Source organism: Oncorhynchus mykiss, chromosome 15 (assembly GCF_013265735.2).
Source record: "Oncorhynchus mykiss isolate Arlee chromosome 15, USDA_OmykA_1.1, whole genome shotgun sequence".
Lineage (NCBI taxonomy): Eukaryota > Metazoa > Chordata > Actinopteri > Salmoniformes > Salmonidae > Oncorhynchus > Oncorhynchus mykiss.
The window spans coordinates 28316704-28337646 of NC_048579.1; the positions used below are offsets into that span (position 1 = coordinate 28316704).

A 20943-nucleotide genomic window follows, 5' to 3' on the forward strand; every position below is an offset into this window, starting at 1 on the left:
TGCGGACCAATGCTAACTAGCGTTAGCACAATCAATGGAAATCTATGGGTACATGCTAGCATGCTAATTGCCAAAATCCCAAAGTATCCCTTTAACCATTCTATCATACATTTATAGTGATACTATTAATTAACAATAGGCCTATATAATAAAACAATAGTTAATAAACACTCATGGCCACTGTTTAGACAAAGCTTTTATTACTGGTACCAGGGGCAGAATTGAAGTTCTCTGATTCAAAACAGTTCATTTTCAGGCATTGTTCCTAAAGAACATTGTGACTCACTGGGAGGTGATGAAATACAAAGATCTTTCAAAACAACTGTGCTCGTTTTGAAGTTCTGCATCCCTTGTCAGGTAGGAAAAGGACCAGTCTATTTGTTTAACAGTAGTTCCGCTTACAATGCTATGTACAATTGATAGTCCTCAATAAAAATAGTCATTTGCAAATACCTAAAATTACACAGGTTTAAAATAAATGGTACAACAAATGTAAACAAATTGAACACACACATCAACACAAGCATACATTCAAAGATGTAATTTAAAAAAATGTTGCATTTAGAATATAATCACTAAATATGAATACTCCATGAATGGCAGTAGCCAGCCCCGTTCCCTCCATAACGATCTTATGAGAAAATATTTGATACACATTTATTTTTGTATGAAAGCTCTGTCATAAGATTGCTTTAAAGTACCATCATGAGTTACTACAATACCTGTAAGGCATACCCACATCTAAAGTAGAACTAGTGTTTTAAGGTTGGAGCTTTATAATGCTACTCATTGGTGGGGGTTATCTTTTTGAGGAGGTGGTGTAGAGAAGCACGGCGCTAAACGTCGAGAGGACCTCTGTGTTCTCTGAGATAGCAAGTTTGCCTGCGGTCATGACTAAACCTGCCCTGTCCCCACGCTTCAGAGTGAGAACCAGGCTCAGGGAGGCTGAGCCTCCGCAGTCACAGCTAGTGGAGCTAGCCCCACCTCCGCCACCATTAGCAGGAAGGTAACCAGCCGTGTCCAGCCTCTGGATGCTGTGGTTGGACACAGAGAGCACTGCCTCCACCCTGGCACCTCTCTGGGCTGTCAGCACAGCAGTCAGCAGGTAATGGCCCTCCATGGGAACATTGAAGATGCCTGGAAGAGTAGGAAGAAATAAGGGAGGGCGAATAAAGAGGGAACATCAGTCAACGACAAAGGGGCACTCATGTTAGCTGCATGAGGGACATACAAAAGTTGACAAATCTTGCACTTACAGTCTTGATTATTTGGGTAGGTTGCGGTTTACATTTAGGTTAGTGTGGTATCTGTGTGTGATTGGGACAGTGTTGTAGTAGTTACCTGTGTGAGGGTCGTAGTGTCCTCCATCATTCACCAACACCTTGTTGAAGCGGATGATGCCCACCTCACCAGGGAAGGGCAGGAGGTTGAGACCAGCCGAGAAGGACACCCGCTCACCTGACACACAGAGATACAGGGTTAAAGTTCAACCCTAAGTGTCTTCAGAAAGTATTCATACCCCTTGACTTTTTTCCAACGTGTTACAGCCTGAATTTAAAATGTATTACATTGAGATTGTTTGTCACTGCCCTATACAAACAAATACCCCATGTCAAAGTGGAATTATGTTTTTCAATATTTTTTGCAAATTACATAAAATGCAAAGCTAAAATGTATTGAGTCAATAAGTATTCAACCCCTTTTGTTATGGCAAGCCTAAATAAGTTATGTAATAAGTTCCATGGACTCACTGTGTGTGCAATAATAGCGTTTAACATGATTTTTGAATGACTACCTAATCTCTGTACCCCACACATACAATTATCTGTAAGGTCCCTCAGTCCAACACTGAATTTCAAACACAGATTCAACCACAAAGACCAGGGAGGTTTTCCAATGCCTTGCAATGAATGGCACCGATTTGGTAGATGGGTATAAAAAAAATAAAAAGCAGCCATTCAATATACCTTTGAGCATGGTGAAGTTATTAGTTACACTGTGTATCAATACACCCAGTCACTACAAAGATACAGGCGGCTTTCCAAACTCAGTTGCAGGATAGTAAGGAAACCACTCAGGGAATTCACCATGAGGCCAATGATGACTTTAAAACAGTTAGAGTTTAACAGCTGTGATGATAGAAGAAAACTGAGGATGGATCAATAACATTGACAGAGTAAAAAGAAGGGAGCCTGTACAGAATACAAATATTCCAAAACATGCATTCTGTTTGCAACAAGGCACTAAAATGGCGCAGCGGTCTAAGGCACTACAACTCCGTGCTTGAAGCGTCACTACAGACACCCTGGTCTGAATCGAGGCTGTATCACAACCGGCCATGATTGGGAGTCCCATAGGGTGGCGCACAATTGGCCAAGCGTCGTCCGGGTTTGGCTGGTGTAGGCCGTCAATGTAAATAAGAATTTGTTCTTAACTGACTTGCCTAGTTAAATTTAAAAAAGGTTATTTTGTCCTGAGTACAAAGTGTTATGTTTGGAGCAAATCCAATACAGCGAATAACTGAGTACCACTCTCCATATTTTTAAGCATTGTGGTGGCTGCATCATGTTATGCTTGTAATTGTTTTTCAGGATAAAAAATAAACGTAATTGAGCTAAGCACAGACAAAATCCTTGAGGAAAACCTGGTTCAGTCTGCTTTCCACCAGACAATAGGAGATGAATTCACCTTTCAGTAGGACAACAGCCTAAAACACAAGGCCAAATCTACACTAGAGTTGCTTACCAAGAAGACAGTGAATGTTCCTGAGTGGCCGAGTTACAGTTTTGACTTAAATCTGCTTGAAAAGCTATGGCAAGACCTGAAAATGGTTGTCTAGCAATGACAGAGGTTGAAGAAATTTGAAAAGAACGAGCAAATGTTGCACAATCCAGGAGTGGAACGCTCCTAGAGACCTACCCAGTAAGATTCACAGCTGTAATCGCTGCCAAAGGTGATTGATTATAATATATAATATACATTATATAATATATAATGTATTGACTCAGGGATGTGAATACTGATTTTATCAAGATATATATATATATATTTGTGAATTTTGTAAAAATGTTCCTTTCGCTTTGACATTATGCAGTATTTTGTTTAGATCATTGCCAAAAACATGTCAATTAAATCCATTTGAATCAACAAAATGTGGAAAAAGTCAAGGGGTGTGAATACTTTCTAAAGGTAAGTAAGTAAGTCACATTGACACAGCTTGTCCCCAAATTTGGGACACACATTCTCACTGTCATTTAAAAATAAAAATAAAAAAGTGTTTATTAGGACAGATACAGTAACTCTTGTCCATAACTGACTGGAATACTACTGCTTTAATCTGAAGAGACCTCTAAATATCTTACCTGTTAAAGTTAAGTATGGTTTGTGTAATGACGGTCTCAGGGGAATGTGGGCAACTGTTGAAAGAGGTTCATTTTCAGAAGACTCACAATTTTATATTCATAGTAAATTAAATCAAATGAGTCAAAATATCACTTACCAGAAATAACTGGCATATTAGGCTTTAAAGACCCTTTAGAGGGTGGGGAAGCTGTAAAATAATCAAGATACATTTCATGAGGTTTTGAAAGAAGGTCATTCATCTTGCAAACATACACTACCTTTCAAAAGTTTGGGGTCACTTAGAAATGTCCTTGTTTTTGAAAGAAAATCTATTTTTTTGTCCATTAAAATCAGAAATACAGTATAGACATTGTTAATGTTGTAAATGACTATTGTAGCTGGAAACGGCAGATTGTTTTAATGAAATATCTACATAGGCGTACAGTGGCCCATTATCAGCAACCATCACTCCTGTGTTCCAATGGCACGTTGTGTTAGCTAATCCAAGTTTATCATTTTAAAAGGCTAATTGATCATTAGAAAACCCTTTTGCAATTATGTTAGCACAGCTGAAAACTGTTGTTCTGATTTAAAGAAGCAATAAAACTGGCCTTCTTTAGACTAGTTGAGTATCTGGAGCATCAGCATTTGTGGGTTTGATTACAGGCTCAAAATGGCCAGAAACAAAGAACTTTCTTCTGAAAATCGTCAGTCTATTCTTGTTCTGAGAAATGAAGGCTATTCCAAATGAGAAACTGCCAAGAAACTGAAGATCTGGGACAATGCGGTGTACTACTCCCTTTGCAGAACAGCGCAAACTGGCTCTAACCAGAATAGAAAGAGCAGTGGGAGGCCCCGGTGCACAACTGAGCAAGTGGACAAGTACATTAGTGTCTAGTTTGAGAAACAGACGCCTCACAAGTCCTCAACTGGCAGCTTCATTAAATAAAGTCTCAATGTTTGAATCTACACTGTATTTGTGATCAATTTGATGTTGTTTTAACGGGCAAACAAATGTGCTTTTCTTTAAAAAACATGGACATTTCTAAGTGACTCCAAACTTTTGAACGGTAGTGTACCTACTTGCGTTTGAGTAGGTGTGCACATGCATTTGTATTCTGTACGTGTTTTTAGCCCCTCTCCCAGCTACCCCTATATCTCACCTGGGGCTCCAGCGAAGCCCTTGATGGGGGTCATGCTGCCGTCAGCCCCCTTGGGCGGTTTGGAAGAGATCATGATTCCGGGGGCTCCTGCCTCCCCAGTCTCTATCATATGTGGTGGTAGGGCCCCGTCTGGTATTGGCCCAATGGGCAGGACAGGGCTCTGAGGGACAGGCTTGGTCTCAGTGGGATTACCAGACTCCTCCACACCTCCATGAACGCCTGAAAAGGGGGTAATGACAAGCCAGGGGATAAAGAAAGGTTGAAGGATAGAGCGAGGGATAAAACCCCGGACCAGTTGTGGAGAGGTCAACATGTGTTAACAAACCAGCTGGTGCCGTGACGACTCCTGACACTGACAGACAGTTGGACTCTACCAGTCTCACTTCCCCTTGTGGCAGCGTTAAGTTAGGGACCAAAAACTACAATGAAGAAAAATTGTCTGGTCAAAAGAGAGACATCGGAGAATTCCTTTCAGACATTAAGGTCAAGCTTGCATTACTCTTAAACATGCTTTGTGCTTCTCGAGTGAAAGCTTTCACTTAAAGTAAAGTAAACCTCCCAGTAAAGTCAACCTCCCAGTTAAAGCTGGTTTGTGGGAACTCACATTGAGTATGCAGGGGGCCCTAATCAAGATTTGGTTAGGGGGTGGGGACCCCACCCACCTTGCGGGCAAAACATTTTAGTGGCCACCCTCTCTTGGCGGCAGTAGGGCAATTTATTTTGTTGTTGTTGCAGAAATTCCTTCTTGACCATGTGAACTTTCATGTGCCTTAATTACAAACTTGTATTGGATCTGTAAATATGAATATAAAATGTTAAGCTATGAGCCTTGTTTAGCCAAGGAGAAAGCACTGAGCTACAGTGCCTTCTGAATGTTTTCAACCCCCTTCACTTTTTCCACATTTTGATTAATTACAAAGTGGGATTAAAATGGAATCCATTGTCATTTTTTGGCAACGATCTACACAAAAATATGACTTTCAAGTCTTGCCATAGCAATTGTCAAGCCAAAACTGTAACTAGGCCACTCGTGAACATTCAATGTCGTCTTGGTAAGCAACTCCATCCAAAGCCTAATTAATAACTTCACCATGCCCAAAGGGATATTCAGTGTCTGCTTTTTTATTTTTTTATCCATCTACCAATCGGTGCTCTTCTTTGCGAGGCATTGGAAAACCTCCCTGGCTTGAAAGTCACTACTCGACTGAGAGACCTTAAAGATCATTGTACAGTATGTGTGTGGTAAGGGGTGGGACAGTCATTCAAAAATTATGTTTACCACTATTATTCCATGCAATTTATGTGATTTGTTCAGCAAATGTTTTACTCCTGAATTTATTTAGGCTTGCCATAACAAAAGGGGTTATTGACTCAAGACATTTCAGCTTTTCATTTTTAATTAATTTGTATTATTACGGGATGTTGTATGTAGATTTAGTGAAACAAAATCGCAATTTAAACTATTTTAAATTCAGGCTGTAACACAAAATGTGGAAAAAGTCAAGGGGATTGAATACTTTCAACTCATTGAAAGACAGGATTATGGATGGGGTTGACCATGCGTTTACATGTTCATTCTTAAAGTGATGGGTGGCGCTAAGGCTTAAGAGGGTGTGAACTATGCTGAATGGGTGTAAGCCAAAAATATTCAAATTTCACTTAAATTTGACATAAGCCCCCATAGAGCAATCTGGTCACATATCTGAGTGAGAGTTTCCAACTAAATCATAGGTGTACCCTGGAGGTCAGGCCCCCTGGGCACATGCCTGGTCAGTAATTCATCATGATTACAAGTTTTAGATAGCTGGCTAGACTAAACTACCTAGCAAAAATAAAAAAATAAAACTGTTTTTTTGTTGTAATGGCTTGTGAGTTTTTTCTTATTGGCCCAAATCCTGTGTACTTTTTAGCTATAGTACATGACCTATTACACATTTTGGGGGAATTTCACTCTCTACCCTGAGTATTTTTAAGGTTTATTAGATGGGAATGATGGTGAGATAAATAGGTGGGAGACGCAGTATACAGTGATTAAACCCTGGTCTCCAGTGGGGAGGCATTATGTTCTGTATGGGAGTGTTTCCCACTCAACACGGCTCTGCTCTCTCCTTCACCTTATTACTGTACTTTCTCTTGTCATTTTACACGAAAGAACAGTTATTATATAGAATGGTTCTCAATACGCCTGAGAGATTCTAATTGTCATCAAACAGTGAGTAATTCCCTGTCATCAGTGACCTAAACAGCACACCGCAGACACATCCACTGTGACAGGAGTCAAATGTTTGTGCATTCCTGACAGCCAGAGCTGAGATGACTAAAACAAACTACACATGAGTTTATCAGCTAATCATTAACCCTCTCAACATTGTTCTGGGGTGAAGTTTCCCCTTAGGTACAGATCTAGGATCATTTTCCCTTCCCATAATCCTAACCTGAACTGTTAGTGGGGAATATGCAAAACGGACCCAAGATCAGTGTGTCTAGGCAGGGGCAACGTCGCCCTACTCCTCATTATTCTCCTGAGCAGTCAATGAGATAACAGGCAACAGGTCCAAACTCTGTCTTCAGAGGGATTAAGCTGTACATGAAAGGCATACCTGCATACCAGGCAGCCTATCCCCCACCTCAGGCAACAGAGGTCAGTCGCTATAAAAGCCAGAACAACATGGTCTGGCTATTAAAACATTTATCTAGGATCAGCTTACCCTCCCCCAATCCCAACCTTAACCATTAGTGGGGGGGTAAATGCTAAACTGACCCCGAATCAGTGTCTAGAGGCAACATCACCCTACTCCCTAATAAACACTACACAGAGAGGGGACTAGAAGCAATCTGTAAAATACCACAGGAAGGAAGACTTGAGGCGGATTTTGTACATGTGTGTGTAATTTAGTGTGTGTGTGTGTTTAGTTTAGTTTGATTATGTGTAGCAGTCGGTTGGGCCTTGATGATTCTGACTGAAAGCCAATCTCAGCCTAAATCGCAGGGTAATGATTAAAGGATGGAGCTCTAACGTGTGCATGCACTATGATTAAAGACGTGGATGTAAACAATTGCAGCTGGGGGCCCCTGGCTTTAACTGTCGACCTGGAGGGAGTGTTACAGTGTATCCAAGAAATCCTACAGTCATATATATGCCATTTAGCAGACGCTTTTATCCAAAGCGATTTACAGTCATGCATCCCGGGAATCGAACCCACCAACCCTGGTGTTACAAGTGCCATGCTCTACCAACTGAGCTAGAAAAGACCACAGACTTACAGCCAGCCATTCCCTCCACCAGTCTGAGGATATATAAGAATCCCTGTGATATCCTATGTTCCGTACCACATCAGTTTAGTCTACTTTCAGGGGGAAAAAAGACAATTGAATATCTTCATATGAAGAAGAAAAAATATATATACGCTTTTTTTTTTTTTTTAACTCTGTCGGGGTCTCAACTTACGCCTGAGATGGAATAGAGTTGGAATAGCAGAATACACAAGGTGCAATTTCTCCTATGTCAGTCACTGATAGTCTGTCAATTCTATGCCAGCTAACATTTTCTAGAATGCCAAGTTAGTTTAGTGGCCAGCTATCATGGTCAAATTACCGGCCATGGGGCCCCCATTGATTTTGTCAGTCTCACTCAGACACCGTATTAAAAACGGCAATCATTATCCCTATAACACATGGCAAAATGTGTAGAATTGCAGGAAATTAACTCTAAAACTAGATGTGGTTATGGATGTGGGTACGCAGACCCGCAAGAAACTGTGGCCCCTCGATGAGTTCAGATTTTTTGGGGCCCCCACCCCCATCAAAATAAAAAAAAGAGCTAGATGGTGGTTTTAGCAAGAGAATAAAGTGACATGCTTTATTGCAGTGGGAGCTCAGAGATTGACTGTGCTGTGCATCATCAGGTCCTAGCTTGTCTCTGGACTATCTACCTTTGGCCAAAGCACATAGGAACCTGGTCAAATGTAGTGCACTATATTGGGGATTAGTGCACCATTTGGAACACTTGCCGTCCTGCCAGGGTTATCACGCTTGGCCTGTGTGTCTGTAACCCTTCAACCTTGGTTATCTGTCAGAGGGTCATTGACCTGAACAATATGGCCACTGAGGCAGTGGAAGAGGCAGAAAAGCATGCTAGCTTCTCTCTGTACTGCGCATAACTGAACTCTTAAGTGTTGTGTTGTCTGGACTTTCAGCAAGGAAGAGTTAACAAGGGTGAGTATATTGCATGTGTGGTTCTCACAGGCAAACATGGGCATGCACACACGTACACACACAATTCTAATCTCTGGGGAGTGATTGATAGGCTCAGGGGACACCACATTAGCCGCTTGGTTGTGACTAATGGTTTGGGAAATTGCCCTAATTAAACTACACTTCTGATTAACCGAACAAAACATATTTTTCCCGAGCACAGGTGGATAGTCTGGCCCTGTAAAATATTGACAATAGGGGCGATTTCATGCCAGCATAGCCTGAAAATATTTGTCGTATCTCAGATTGTTTTGGCAATTTTCACATCGAAACTTAATTGGTAGGAAGCATGTTTGACACGCTTTTTAAATTTACATCACAAATGATTTGAGAATACCATGATGAAAGTGGCCATTTTAGACCCTTTTATACATGCCTCCTGTAAGATCCTATTATCCGTACATGATACAGACAACATCTTGGTGTTATTATACTCCTAATAGTGTGCTCTAACAATTCATCATGATTTTTGTCTTAAATGGCTTGTGATACAACTGTAAAAAGCATATCAAACATCCTTCCTCCCAGGGAAGTTTCTATGTGAGAAATGCTAGAATAATCGGAGATACCAAAATAATGTTCCAGCTACACTGGCGTGGAATCTCCCGGTAGAGCACCACACCAGTGAACACAAACATAAATACACCAGACAAATCTGTTAGCAGTTTTAGACTTTAGATTTTCAGACCGGTCTTCAAGCCAAGCTAAATCTGGCGCTTGTCAAGCCGGGAGTGTCAGTCATTGAGCAGCCAAACACCATTTTAGGAAAATCTGATGTTTCCTTTCAGCAATCAATATATCTATTATCTAAACCATTGAGGAAAGTTGAGGGTCCCAATTCATGTCCCGCCCATTCAGCTCTTACTCAGTCTCTGAGTTTAGGAGGAAGGGTGTGTATGACGTCATGGCAGTACATGTGGCTCAGGGGATAGTCTTGACTGTGTCTGCGTCCCAAATGGCACCTTATCCCTTATGTAAGTGCCCTATTTTTGACCAGTGTCCATAGGGCTCCCCATAAGGCTTTGGTCAAAAGTAGCGCACTATATACGGGATAAGGTTCCATTTGGGATGCAGACTGTGTTCATTTAAAGAGAGACTGGGCCAGGCCAGTGTGTTAAACATATTCAACAAAACCAGAGAAAGAGGAGGCAGGGGGATATGGAGAAAGAGAGAGGGAAAATAAGGGCACTGAGGGGGAAGAGTAAGGTTGAAGGAGGGTGTGATGTCATGTCAACCCAGTAGCGCCTGGTCTGAACCCGGTCCACTCTGCTCTCGAAAAACAAACCTTCTTCTTGGTTCCTATAAGTGGACAATTGATAAGCCAGTGACAGAGGTCCCTATAAATGGACAGCACTTTCCACTTCCTGATAAGTAGCGATAGTCCGCTGTGCACGCTAAAGACCAGTCCAGGACAAAAGAGAAGCCATGAGCCAAGTATGAGCCAATGATATCCCAATGTGATCCATGGTAAAGCAGCATCCAGTCAGGAACATATGACAAGCGAAATGCCCTCTAAGGGCAAACATTGAAACATTCCAGCTGATAGAATAATGATTTTAAATATAAGTTATTACTATAATAACAAGTCAATGGCAGGGTACTGACACTTCATTTCTCAGAGTCTCCGAGTGCATGCTTCGCACACGGGTTGAAACAGTGACTCCGATCCAAAGTCTCTCCTTGTGGCTTCACAGCCAGGATCAGGCCCCTTCCCCATTGGACTCCCAGACCAGAACATGCAGAGCTGCTCTGTAAACCAGTGAGTCATATAGAGCTGGATTCAGAAGAAGAGACGCAACCCTCATAAATGTTATGGAGTGTGCTTCCAGCTCCCTTATTCCCAGCTGTGGACCTCATCGGAGTCCGGTTGAGTTCGCCTGGGCCCATGTTTACAAAGAGCCCATGTTTACACTAGTTATCTGCATTGACCAAGGATATGGGGGTTCTGAACTCTCAGATGACCATGAAACAGCAAGGCTAGTCTTAACAAAAATATAGTTATAACAGAGTATAGGTCTTTACGGGTTCCAAAAAGTTGAACCCGGACAGACCCGAGGGCAATCAGACCAGATTGGACCAGTGACAAATAAATGACATTTATCAGCCAAGTTGCTCTTCTGGTTAATGAATAGGTCTTTATATGTTGTCTAAACCTTCTATAAGTCAATAAAATGCACCTTATTAGCGTACAATAAACATGCAGAGCTGTGGTCACATAGAATCAAACAGGAACCAAACTAGACCAGAGGGACAAAATAGAATGTTGGGCCCGGGTCGGGTATATCGGTTCCAACTGGACCTGTCAAGACCTTTACTACAGAGATAAGGAGCCCGCCAAGCATTGCTCGGACACAAACTATTTAAAATAACCGTGTGTGTTCAATCAGTGCTGCCTCTGAGTCAAAACCCAGGGAGATTGAAATCCAGCTTCCCGTTGCCCTTAGTTCTCACAAAGAACCTAGCTAGGTTTACATTCAATTTGCGACAGATTTTCATGAAAATATTCTAAACGAGCACAAAACAATATGTACATTTTCCCACCAGGGGTGTTTCCATCAAACTGGCTAGTTGCGGATAAAAAGCTGTGCGTCATGACGTAACGCACATAGAAAGCACTTAGTCATCTAACTTTTTATTTTAAAATAATAATAATGAAGTTCTATGTGTTTCCATCCTGTTTTTATCTCTGTCGATGGTTTTGGCACAAAGTCTGTGATAAACAAAGAGGGGTCGGCGGGGAGGGGCACATAGATTTTGTAGTAATGTTCCAATCACTCAAATATCACATTAATACACGTTAGACATGGCAAAATGTATATAATTGCAAGACAATTAGCTTTAGAATTGCAAAATGTTCTCTGCACCCCATGACAAAATTTGTAAAATTGCAGGAAATACACTGTAAATACACCTTCTAAATGTTTCTCTCTGCCACCAAGAGGGGTGTGAACAGTTTGTGTCATGAACAGTGCTTGTACCAATAGAAATAGATGTGGTGGCAGGGGATGTAAAGTTTACCAACAAATTTGCTATTTCCATCAGGCCTGTCGTGACATTTTTTGTCCGACGTACATAAAAAGGTTGGATGGAAACCTGGTAAGAGACATACACTAACAGGTCCTACATTAAATACACATTACTAGGCACGATTTAAATCAACAACCTTAAGCAACCCAAATGGGCTCCAGCTGCAGCTCTGAGATTTATCTTACTAGCACCATTTGATTGTAATTTCCAATTTGTGCTACTGGAACACCTTGATGATATATACTGTGGTGTAACCAGTATGAAACTAACTTAGCAGGAGAGCACTGACGTGGGGGAAGTGTAGGTTTAAGAACAAATGAGAGGTATAACCTGGATAATTGGAATAATCATGCATATTTTAAGCAAGCAAAGTGGTCAATCTTATTTAATCTTTAGCCTAATAAACTGTGTATGATTTTCTAAGTTGTAGTGGTAGGAAAACAAAGCATCGCGACTGCAAGTTTACTTCGACATGATGGTTATTGTGACTCCTGTTTGCCACATCTTCAATTTAAGCCTAGAAGACGGTGTGTGCCCTCAGACATGGAGGGAGGCAAAGGTCATTCCACTACCCCAGAGTATCAGAGCACACTATTAATTGTTAAAACAGCCAACCAATCAGCCTGTTACAAATTTTGGGAAAACAAGTTATTTTACAGAAGACAAGTTAACAACAGACTTTCAACATGCTTATAAAGAAGGGCACTCCACATGCCTGGCACTGACATAAATTACTGATGATTGGCTGAAAGAAATTGATAGTAAGAAGACTGTGGGAGACCTCAGTGCCGCTTTTGATTTAATTGATCATAACCTATTGCTGAAAAAACGTAGGTGTTTGCATTGTCTGCCTTATTATGGATTGAGAGTTATCTATTTAATAGAACACAGAGGGTGTTCGTTAATGGAAGCCTCTCTCATGCAAATTCGGTTGAGTGTGGTGTACCGCAGGGCAGCCAACTAGGGCCATTATTGTTTTCTGTTTTTAAAGTGACCTTCCACTGACTTTGAATAAAGCCTGTGTGTCCGTGTATGCTGACTACTCAACAGTATACACGTCGGCTGCAACAGTAAAATAACTGACACCCTTAACATAGAGCTCCAGTCAGATTTAGAATGGGTAACTAAGCAATAGGCTGGTGCGAAATATCAAAAAAACAAAAAACATAATTTTTGGGACAAATCACTCACTCAACGCTAAACCTCATTTAGATCTATTATTGAATGTGGCTATTGAGCAAGTTGAAGAGACTAAACTTCTGGAGTGTAACCCTAGATAGCAAGCAGTCATGGTCAAAACATATATACTCAATGGTTGCCAAAATGGGAAGAGGTCTGTCCATGATAGGGCGTTGCTCTACCTTCTAGCCATCTCAGTCGACTAGACAGTTTCTATGGGCCCTAGTTTTGTCACACCTGCCCAGCCTTGTGGTCATCTGTGGCAAAGATGGACATAGTCAAATTGCAGTTTGTCCAGAACAAAGCAGCACGTATCGCACTTAGATGTACATGGAGGGAAAGCGTCATTAACATCCATGTCAGATTTCCTGGCTCAAAGTTGAGGAGAGACTATTGGTCTTTGTGCAAGGTATTGCTGTGTTAAAGGTACTGTCTGTTCATGCAGTTGGCACACAGTTTGGACAAGGCATGCAACCAGAGGACATGCAACCAGAGGTCTCTTCCCAGTTCCCAGGTCCAGAACAGAGGCTGGGGAATGCACAGTATAAAATAGAGCCATGACTACATGGAACTCTGCCATCCCAGGTAACTCAAGCTAGCAATAAAACCAGTTTTTAAAAAAACTGATTAAAGAACACCTTACTGCACAATGGGGACTGTGAAGAGACACATCCATTTTATTTATCTTGTTTTGTAATTTGCACTGCATTATACCTAGATAATGTGTGTATGTACTGATATGTAGGCTGTGTGTGACGTTTTAAATGTATTTCAGTACTTGACTAATAATGTTCTGTGCTTAGTAAAATGTCATGTTTCAGCGGCTAATGGGGATCTTAATAAATACCAAATCTCTGTGTCAAGTCTTACCAGTGTTCTCAGGACTGGTGGTTAGATGATGGAGGTCCTGGGTGATGACTGAGAAGTGGTCCTGGAGGTTCTGATATGTTCCCTTCAATCCTTCGATGTCCTTGGTGTGGGCAAGCAGGGTGTTGTTGATCTCGCTGACACAGTTCCACAGGCCGGTCATGTGCTTGTTCAGCCCCTCTTTGATCCTGTGCAGGCTGCTGGAGATGGGCTCCAGCCTGCTGCACATGTTATCCAAGCTGGCAACCCGGCCATCTACAGTTTTAACGTCCAGAGCTACACCCTCGGTCCTGTTCCTGCAGTGATCTGCCTCGGACCTCACCTTCTGTCCCAGTTCCTCCAGCCGGGCCCTTAGCTCCTCTCTCTGGGCCAGGTGGAGCTCCTGCAGGTCCCTGGCATCATGGGCCGGCCCCACGCTGCTCTGGCAACAGGTGTTCAGTTGCTGGAGCTCCAGGGACTGCCGGCTGAGAGATACACCCAGGGCCGATAGAGAGCCCTCTTGTCCTCCAATACGCTCGCTGACAGCTCCCAGCTCTCCCCGCACATCTTTAAGATGAGCACTGAGAGAGACACCAAAGTCTGACAGAGAGCCTTCCTGCACTCCAATACGCCCACTGAGAGCTTCAAGTGCTTCTTCCACACCTGCAAGACTGGTACTGTGGTTCAGAAGCTGCCCTTGGAGCTCCAGGGACAGCTGGCTAAGAGAGAGCCCCAGGGCTGACAGGAAGCCCTCCTGTCCTCCCATACGTCCTTTCAGAGCCCATAGCTCTTCCTGTGTATCTGTAAGACTGGCGGTATGGTTCAGGAGCTGCCCTTGGACATACTCCTCCATGTCTACAAGACTAGCTGAGTGGCCTTTCATGCTAGACTGCATGGTGTCTAGGCTAGTTTTGTAGACCTGGAGGTTATTTTGAATGCTCTCTATGGCCAGTTGGTCAGACTTGCACTCTGTAGAGCACAACTGGTCAAGGGCATTGAATCTGTCCTCCAGAGCCTGAACGCTGGTCTTGTGAGAGGTCACCTCACCCGGCAGTGCCTCCAGCACAGCCTGAGGCCTAGATAGGGGGCTGCTTATCTCCACCAGTAGACTGGTTACCCGGTCCTCCATGGAGCTCATCCTGTCCTCAATGGCCTTCTTCAGGTTTGTAGCCCCCTCTGCCCACTCTCTCCTCAGCTTCTCCTCTAGGAAGAGGCTGTGCACTTCCACGCTCCTCTCTGACATGTTTAGATGGGCCTCCAGCTCTTCCGCATGGGGCAGGAGTTGGTCAGGCTCGGGCTTCTTCTCTAGGCTGGACTGGAGTCTTGGCTGGGCCCCAGAGGCCCGGAACAGCTCCTTCTGCAGCTCCTGCAGACCTGGTGGGGTTCCGTCTCCCCTAAGCAGACCAGGCAGCTCATTCTTGAGGTCCTGGATCTCCTTGCGGAGGTCCATCTCCTTGGACTCGAGGAGCTCAGTCAGGCTGAGGTAGCTGTTCTCCTGGAACTCAGACTGCTCCTGCACTGATAGAATCTTATAGTCACACGAGTTCTTCAAGTCCGACATCTTGATCTCCATGCCCTCCATCATCTCGTCCCTTAGGGCGTGAAACTTTGCATCCACGTAGGCGCGCAGGGCCGCGTCATTGGCCGGGGGAGCCGGAGGGGGTGTGGCCAGAGGGGCCTGTGTGGCCTCCATTAGCAGACGTAGCTGTCCGTCATGGTGGTTGACCCTGGAATGGAGGTCATCCAGGGTGTTGCTCTTGGTGTTGAGGGTGTCTGTGAGGTTGTTGATCTTGTTTGTGAACTCGTCCATGTCCACCATTTTGTACTCCTTTTCCATGGAGAGGTCCTGCAGAAGCATGCTCTGCTGCTCGCCACGCACGCTTTCCGGCTGCCGCAAGTTGTTGAGCAGCGTGACCAGCATCTTGCTGGCGTCCTCCTGCAGATCCACCCTCAGGTTGGCAGACAGGCTGGTCATGGCTGCCTGCATGTCCAGGACCTGCTGTGACAGACGCTGCACCTCCTCCTCCATCTGCTGTGTCGTTTGACTCCCTCCCTGGCTCGCCACCTGGCCACTCACCCCCCCCTGGCCTGTCTGACCTCCTGGCTGCCCCTCTGCCCCCCAGGAGTGGCCACTCTGACCCCACGCCTGCTGCCCCGGACCTACAGAAGGAAAATCCAATGGTTAGGATGTCCTCTTTTCTACTAGGGAACCCATATTTATTATTGTGGGTTAAATCTATGCTTTACATTACTACAGTAGTAGAGTAGTGAAAAACATTCCTAAACTAATCATATGACCAGACTAGCATACTAGTTATGTATGGGTTGTGGCTCAGGTATGTGTCTCTAAAAGGTGAGGTATGTTTAAGCAGCTCTCTTACCCTGTGTCTCTGCGATGTGTCCAGGGGCAGGAGGCGGGTTGGACCGAGGCCCCAGGACTGTCTGACGGAACGGGACACCTTTCAGATCTTTGCAGTCATGACCCTGGTACCCTGGACAGCACCTCCACTCCAGCTCTGTCACCAGCTTATAGCCAACCTTATACATGGGGCGGAATTGGGTTCGATACCTGGAAAAAGGAAAAGGTAATATGGCAAAGAAAGAGATGACCTAAATGTGCATTCACATTTTCTATAATTTGGAGATTGTTTTGACTTTAAATTTGTCTAACCATATGACCATTGGGAACACAAGGTCAAAAGGAAAAACCCACAACAAGACAATCTAGCAATTATGTTCACAACATAAAACCCCCTCAATGTTATTCTCCACTGGGCTTCTGCTTTCAAAGTTTCAATGGACATTTCCTGAATGTGAGTAATGTGAGCAATGCTTTGCCAAGTTACCACTACGCTTGAGCAGTGACCCCTCTTGGGAGAGCAGTACAGGCCTTGGAATCCCAGCAATAAAGACCTGTTTATGACAACAGCCTCCAGATGGGCTAGCTAGCCAGTCACACTCCTAATGCATCATGCACCCCTTTTTAATGCTGCTTAATGTTTTCCACCATTTACACCCTGTCAAATGTGGAGCCACGCTTCGTCACTGGCCCCAGGACATGTTTCCCAACACGATGCTCAATAATAACACATGAAAGCAGCCAACCCAGGGAGAAATGTGTGTGTGTGTGTGTGTGGGGGGGGGGGGGGGGGGGGGGGCTGTGTGCGTAACTGTACCATGTGTGCCAATACAAAGCAGATGATTATTTACAGTTTAGCTAAATAAATAGATTTTTCATCATAGCTGCACAATCTTTAATTCCCCTCATCTTCCATAAGGCTCAATGGGATCACGGACATGTTTCTTGTCCCAGACAGTGACAAATAGACCATAACGGATCAGTCAATCAAACTCACTGGTTCGTCATAAACATCTAAATCACTTGCAGATGATCTGTCATAAATACGGAATAATCTGAGGATCTGAAAGGGTGAATGCAGATTACAGAAGATAATGGGACAAGTGTGCCAAGAGGATAATTACACCTACTCAGTGCTTGTGACCCTCTGCTGCTGTAGTGCAGTGATAAACTAGCCGATGGAGATCATGAATACAGTAGCCGACATTAACAGCTGACCAGTAATTTTCTTTGCTGATATTATAAAGCACTTTACACAAGTTATTCGGAATGCCAATAAACAATGCAATCATGTGATGGTGTTTTAAATACTAGGCAGAGGATGGGACAATGGTCATGGATCCTAAACATTATTGGTTGATATGTGGAAGTATTCTTAACATTCAAAGTAATCAATAGTGTTCAATGTCAACTTTCTTTAATGATGTTGAGTCACTGCTGTAACACCGCTCTCGAGACCAATAAAAATAGCAGCACCCCACCCTCTCGAGCGAGCCTCTTGGGCCACTTACATCACTTGTTGCGCGCAGTTGAGTTGATGCATCTGGCAAGGCGCAGACTCCGGCTGCACAAAGCTCTCGGTGCCACCCACGACCGCATAGCTCACGTTCTTCTGCACGACGTATGCACACCAGTTTCTGAAAAATTGAATTATTGAGTCACACAAAATGACGAAAACAATTCAGCCTATGAAAGAGGAATGGTGAAGTCCTTGAAGTAAAATAATCTAATCATTATATAGGCCTACCATAAATGTGTTGATTTCATTATTCTATTAAATTGCAGTGACATTTTTATTGAACTTTTTATTGTTGTTGCCATTGGCCTATTTTAAAAACAAATAACGTGTAAACCCATAAGTATGTGCTTTTTTTGTTCTAATTTCAATGAAAAATAAATCAATATATATTTCAGCATAGGCCTACAGTAACAATAAAAAGCCATAAAACATGTAAATACTCTAGACAATTTAGACTATTGGAGTCTCCAATAATATAACCATACATTATCAGTCAAAACTATAGACAAATGTCTGATTATACATACAGTACAAACAACTATGAAAACTTCACTCACTTATTCCTCTGTCGTTGTTCTGAGCCAGAGTATGCGCTTCCCTGGAACATGTTATACCGTGACGGCGTTCCATTGATCAATGGAAAGGTGAGCAATAAGGGAAATAAGGCACTTTTTAAGACGAATCCGGTGGGAAGGCACTTCATTTTAATACAACGGAAAAAAGTAGACAAATATTAAACATGTAAGCATTGAGGTTAGACGTTTTGGTCCCTCTCCTAGCAGCAACTCGAAAGGCTGATAATACAAACTTTCTTCCAGGGTATAGCAGCCTGTGACGTGACGTTCGGGGTACAGCGAACCCCCTTCACCAGTGCTCCTCACTCCCAGAGAGTAAAATGCGCTCCCAGTAGAACAGTGATTAAATCCCGTTTCGTAGTTTCCTCACTCATCTGCTTCAGTTTGTATCGGAGATCATGTTCCCTGCTTTCTTGAAAAATACTTGAATGTGGTTGACTGCATGCATGCAACTCTAGTGACGAAGTCCCCAAAGGAACGCTTTCATATCCAGCCCACTGGATAATGCAATACAGTGCTTTACACCAGGTTTTCCCAAACTCGGTTCTGGACCCCCCGCTTTGCAAACATGTGAGAGTGTCAGACTAGCATCACTTTATTGTAAGTGATACATCTTGTAGCAAACATGTTTTATTGATATGCGGGTGTCATATGACCATCACCTTCAGATCGGCGGGGACACTGACTAAAGTACTACTCATATAAAACTTCGAACAAAACCTAAAGACACTTTTTAGAATATGCCAAATGATTGAGTGTGCATTGAAATGAGATCATAGTGTTATAGATACATTTGATTGAGTGTCATTTTAGACGTAAATTTAACCGAATAAAAAACGAGTTGGCGCACACCCAGAAAACATATTTTATGTGTCGGTGCGAACAGCAAAACATCTATAAACTAAAGAAATAGTCTTATAAATTGATATATTCTTTCTCCAGCTCATCAGCGTACACCCAATATGTTCCCACTGTTGATACTTATTATGCATTATAGTTTAACCAAAAAATTACATGTAACAAAACCAAACGAAATAAGTAACAATTAAATGTGAAATAATTTGTTTAATTCTATGTTGATGCTAATATTAAATTGTTTCCATTTAAGAGCCTAATAAACTCAGCCAAAAAATAAATGACTTCTCACTGTCAACTGCGTGTAAATATTTGTATGAACATAACAAGATTCAACAACTGAGACATACTGAACAAGTCCCACAGACATGTTACTAACAGAAATTGAATAATGTGTCCCTGAAAAAAAAAGTCAAAATCAAAAGTAAAAGTCAGTATCTGGTGTGGCCACCAGCTGCAATAAGTACTGCAGTGCATCTCCACCTCCTTGACTGCACCAGATTTGCCAGTTCATGCTGTGAGATGTTACCCCACTCTTCCACCAAGGCACCTGCAAGTTCCCGGACATTTCTGGGGGGGAGAATGGCCCTAAACCCTCACCCTTCCAATCCAACAGGTCCCAGACGTGCTCAATGGAATTGAGATCCTGGCTCATCGCTGGCCATGGCAGAACACTGACAAACCTGTCTTGCAGGAAATCACACACAACGAGCAGTATGGCTGGTGGCATTGTCATGCTGAAGGGTCATGTCATGATGAGCCTGCAGGAAAGGTACCACGAGGGAGGAGGTCGTCTTCCCTGTAAAGCACAGCGTTGAGATTGCCTGCAATGACAACAAGCTCAGTCCGATGATGCTGTGACACACCGTCCCAGACTATGACGGACCCTCCACATCGATCCCGCTCCAGAGTACAGGCCTCGGTGTAACGCTCATTCCTTCAACGATAAAACCATCATCAAATCAGACCATCATCCCTCGTGAGACTTACCCACGACCTGTCAGTGAAGAGCACTTTTTGCTAGTCCTGTCTGGTCCAGCGACAGTGGGTTTGTGCCCATAGGCGACGTTGTTGCCAGTGATGTCTGGTGAAGACCTGCCTACCAACAGGCCTCTCTCTACAAGCCCTCATTCCAGACTATTGAGGACAGTCTGAGCACTGATGGAGGGATTGTGCGTTCCTGGTGTAACTCGGGCAGTTGTGGCCATCCTGTACCTGTCCCGCAGGTGTGATGTTCGGATGTACCGATCCTGTGCACCGTCTTAGGCGTCTCGCAGTACGGACATTACAATTTATTGCCCTGGCCACATCTGCAGTCCTCATGCATCCTTGCAGCATGCCTAAGGCACGTTCACACAGATGAGCAAGGATCCTGGGCATCTTGATTTGTGTTTTTCAGAGTCAGTAGAAAGGCCGCTTTAGTGTCCTAAGTTTTCATAACTGTGACCTTAATTGCCTATCATCTGTAAGCTGTTAATGTCTTAACGACCGTTTCACAGGTGCATGTTTATGGTTCATTGAACAAGCATGGGAAACAGTGTTTAAAGCCTTTACAATGAAGATCTGAAATTCTTTGGATTTTACAAATTATCTTTGAAAGACAGGGTCCTGAAAAGGGGACTTTTTAAAATGCCATGAATTATTGCATAACAGTTTCACACAATTGTAATGAACTTAATCACGACACACCCCTCACTATTAACATTGGTTGCACTAATTACACCGTCCACATAACCTGGTTCATGCATTCATGACATTACCCTGAAGAAGGCAGTGATGCTGAAACATTGGTGATTTACCCAATAAATTACTTTGAGTTCATAT

The 20943-nt window shown here is 43.2% G+C and overlaps 1 protein-coding gene across 2 annotated transcripts; it reads right to left on the minus strand.

Annotated features, from left to right (window-relative positions):
* Window positions 1–183: 183 nt before the first annotated feature.
* Window positions 184–19118, minus strand: emilin2b (elastin microfibril interfacer 2b). 2 transcript variants are annotated; one of them, XM_021562958.2, is made up of 9 exons: window positions 18247–19115; window positions 17682–17807; window positions 16193–16380; window positions 13836–15971; window positions 4506–4724; window positions 3500–3550; window positions 3363–3416; window positions 1342–1458; window positions 184–1137 (listed from the first exon to the last, which is right to left on the minus strand). In XM_021562958.2, exons 1-9 carry the CDS (start codon window positions 18390–18392, stop codon window positions 800–802), a joined length of 3375 nt encoding a protein of 1124 aa, XP_021418633.2. In that variant the 5' UTR covers window positions 18393–19115; the 3' UTR covers window positions 184–799. The 2 variants fall into 2 exon arrangements, with proteins under 2 accessions (XP_021418633.2, XP_036800126.1); XM_036944231.1 differs by lacking the exons at window positions 3363–3416; window positions 3500–3550; window positions 4506–4724 and having other exon boundaries at window positions 18247–19118.
* Window positions 19119–20943: the final 1825 nt, after the last annotated feature.

Bases quoted from the DNA above. Each gene is read 5' to 3' on its own strand.
- emilin2b (XM_021562958.2), bottom strand. From the start codon at position 18,392: ATGAAGTGCCTTCCCACCGGATTCGTCTTAAAAAGTGCCTTATTTCCC. The intron at 16,381-17,681 runs GTAAGTGGCCCA...TCCTTTTTCCAG, and splicing joins AACTGCGCGCAACAAGTGAT to GTATCGAACCCAATTCCGCC. The intron at 1,138-1,341 runs GTAACTACTACA...CTACTCTTCCAG, and splicing joins ACACTACGACCCTCACACAG to GCATCTTCAATGTTCCCATG.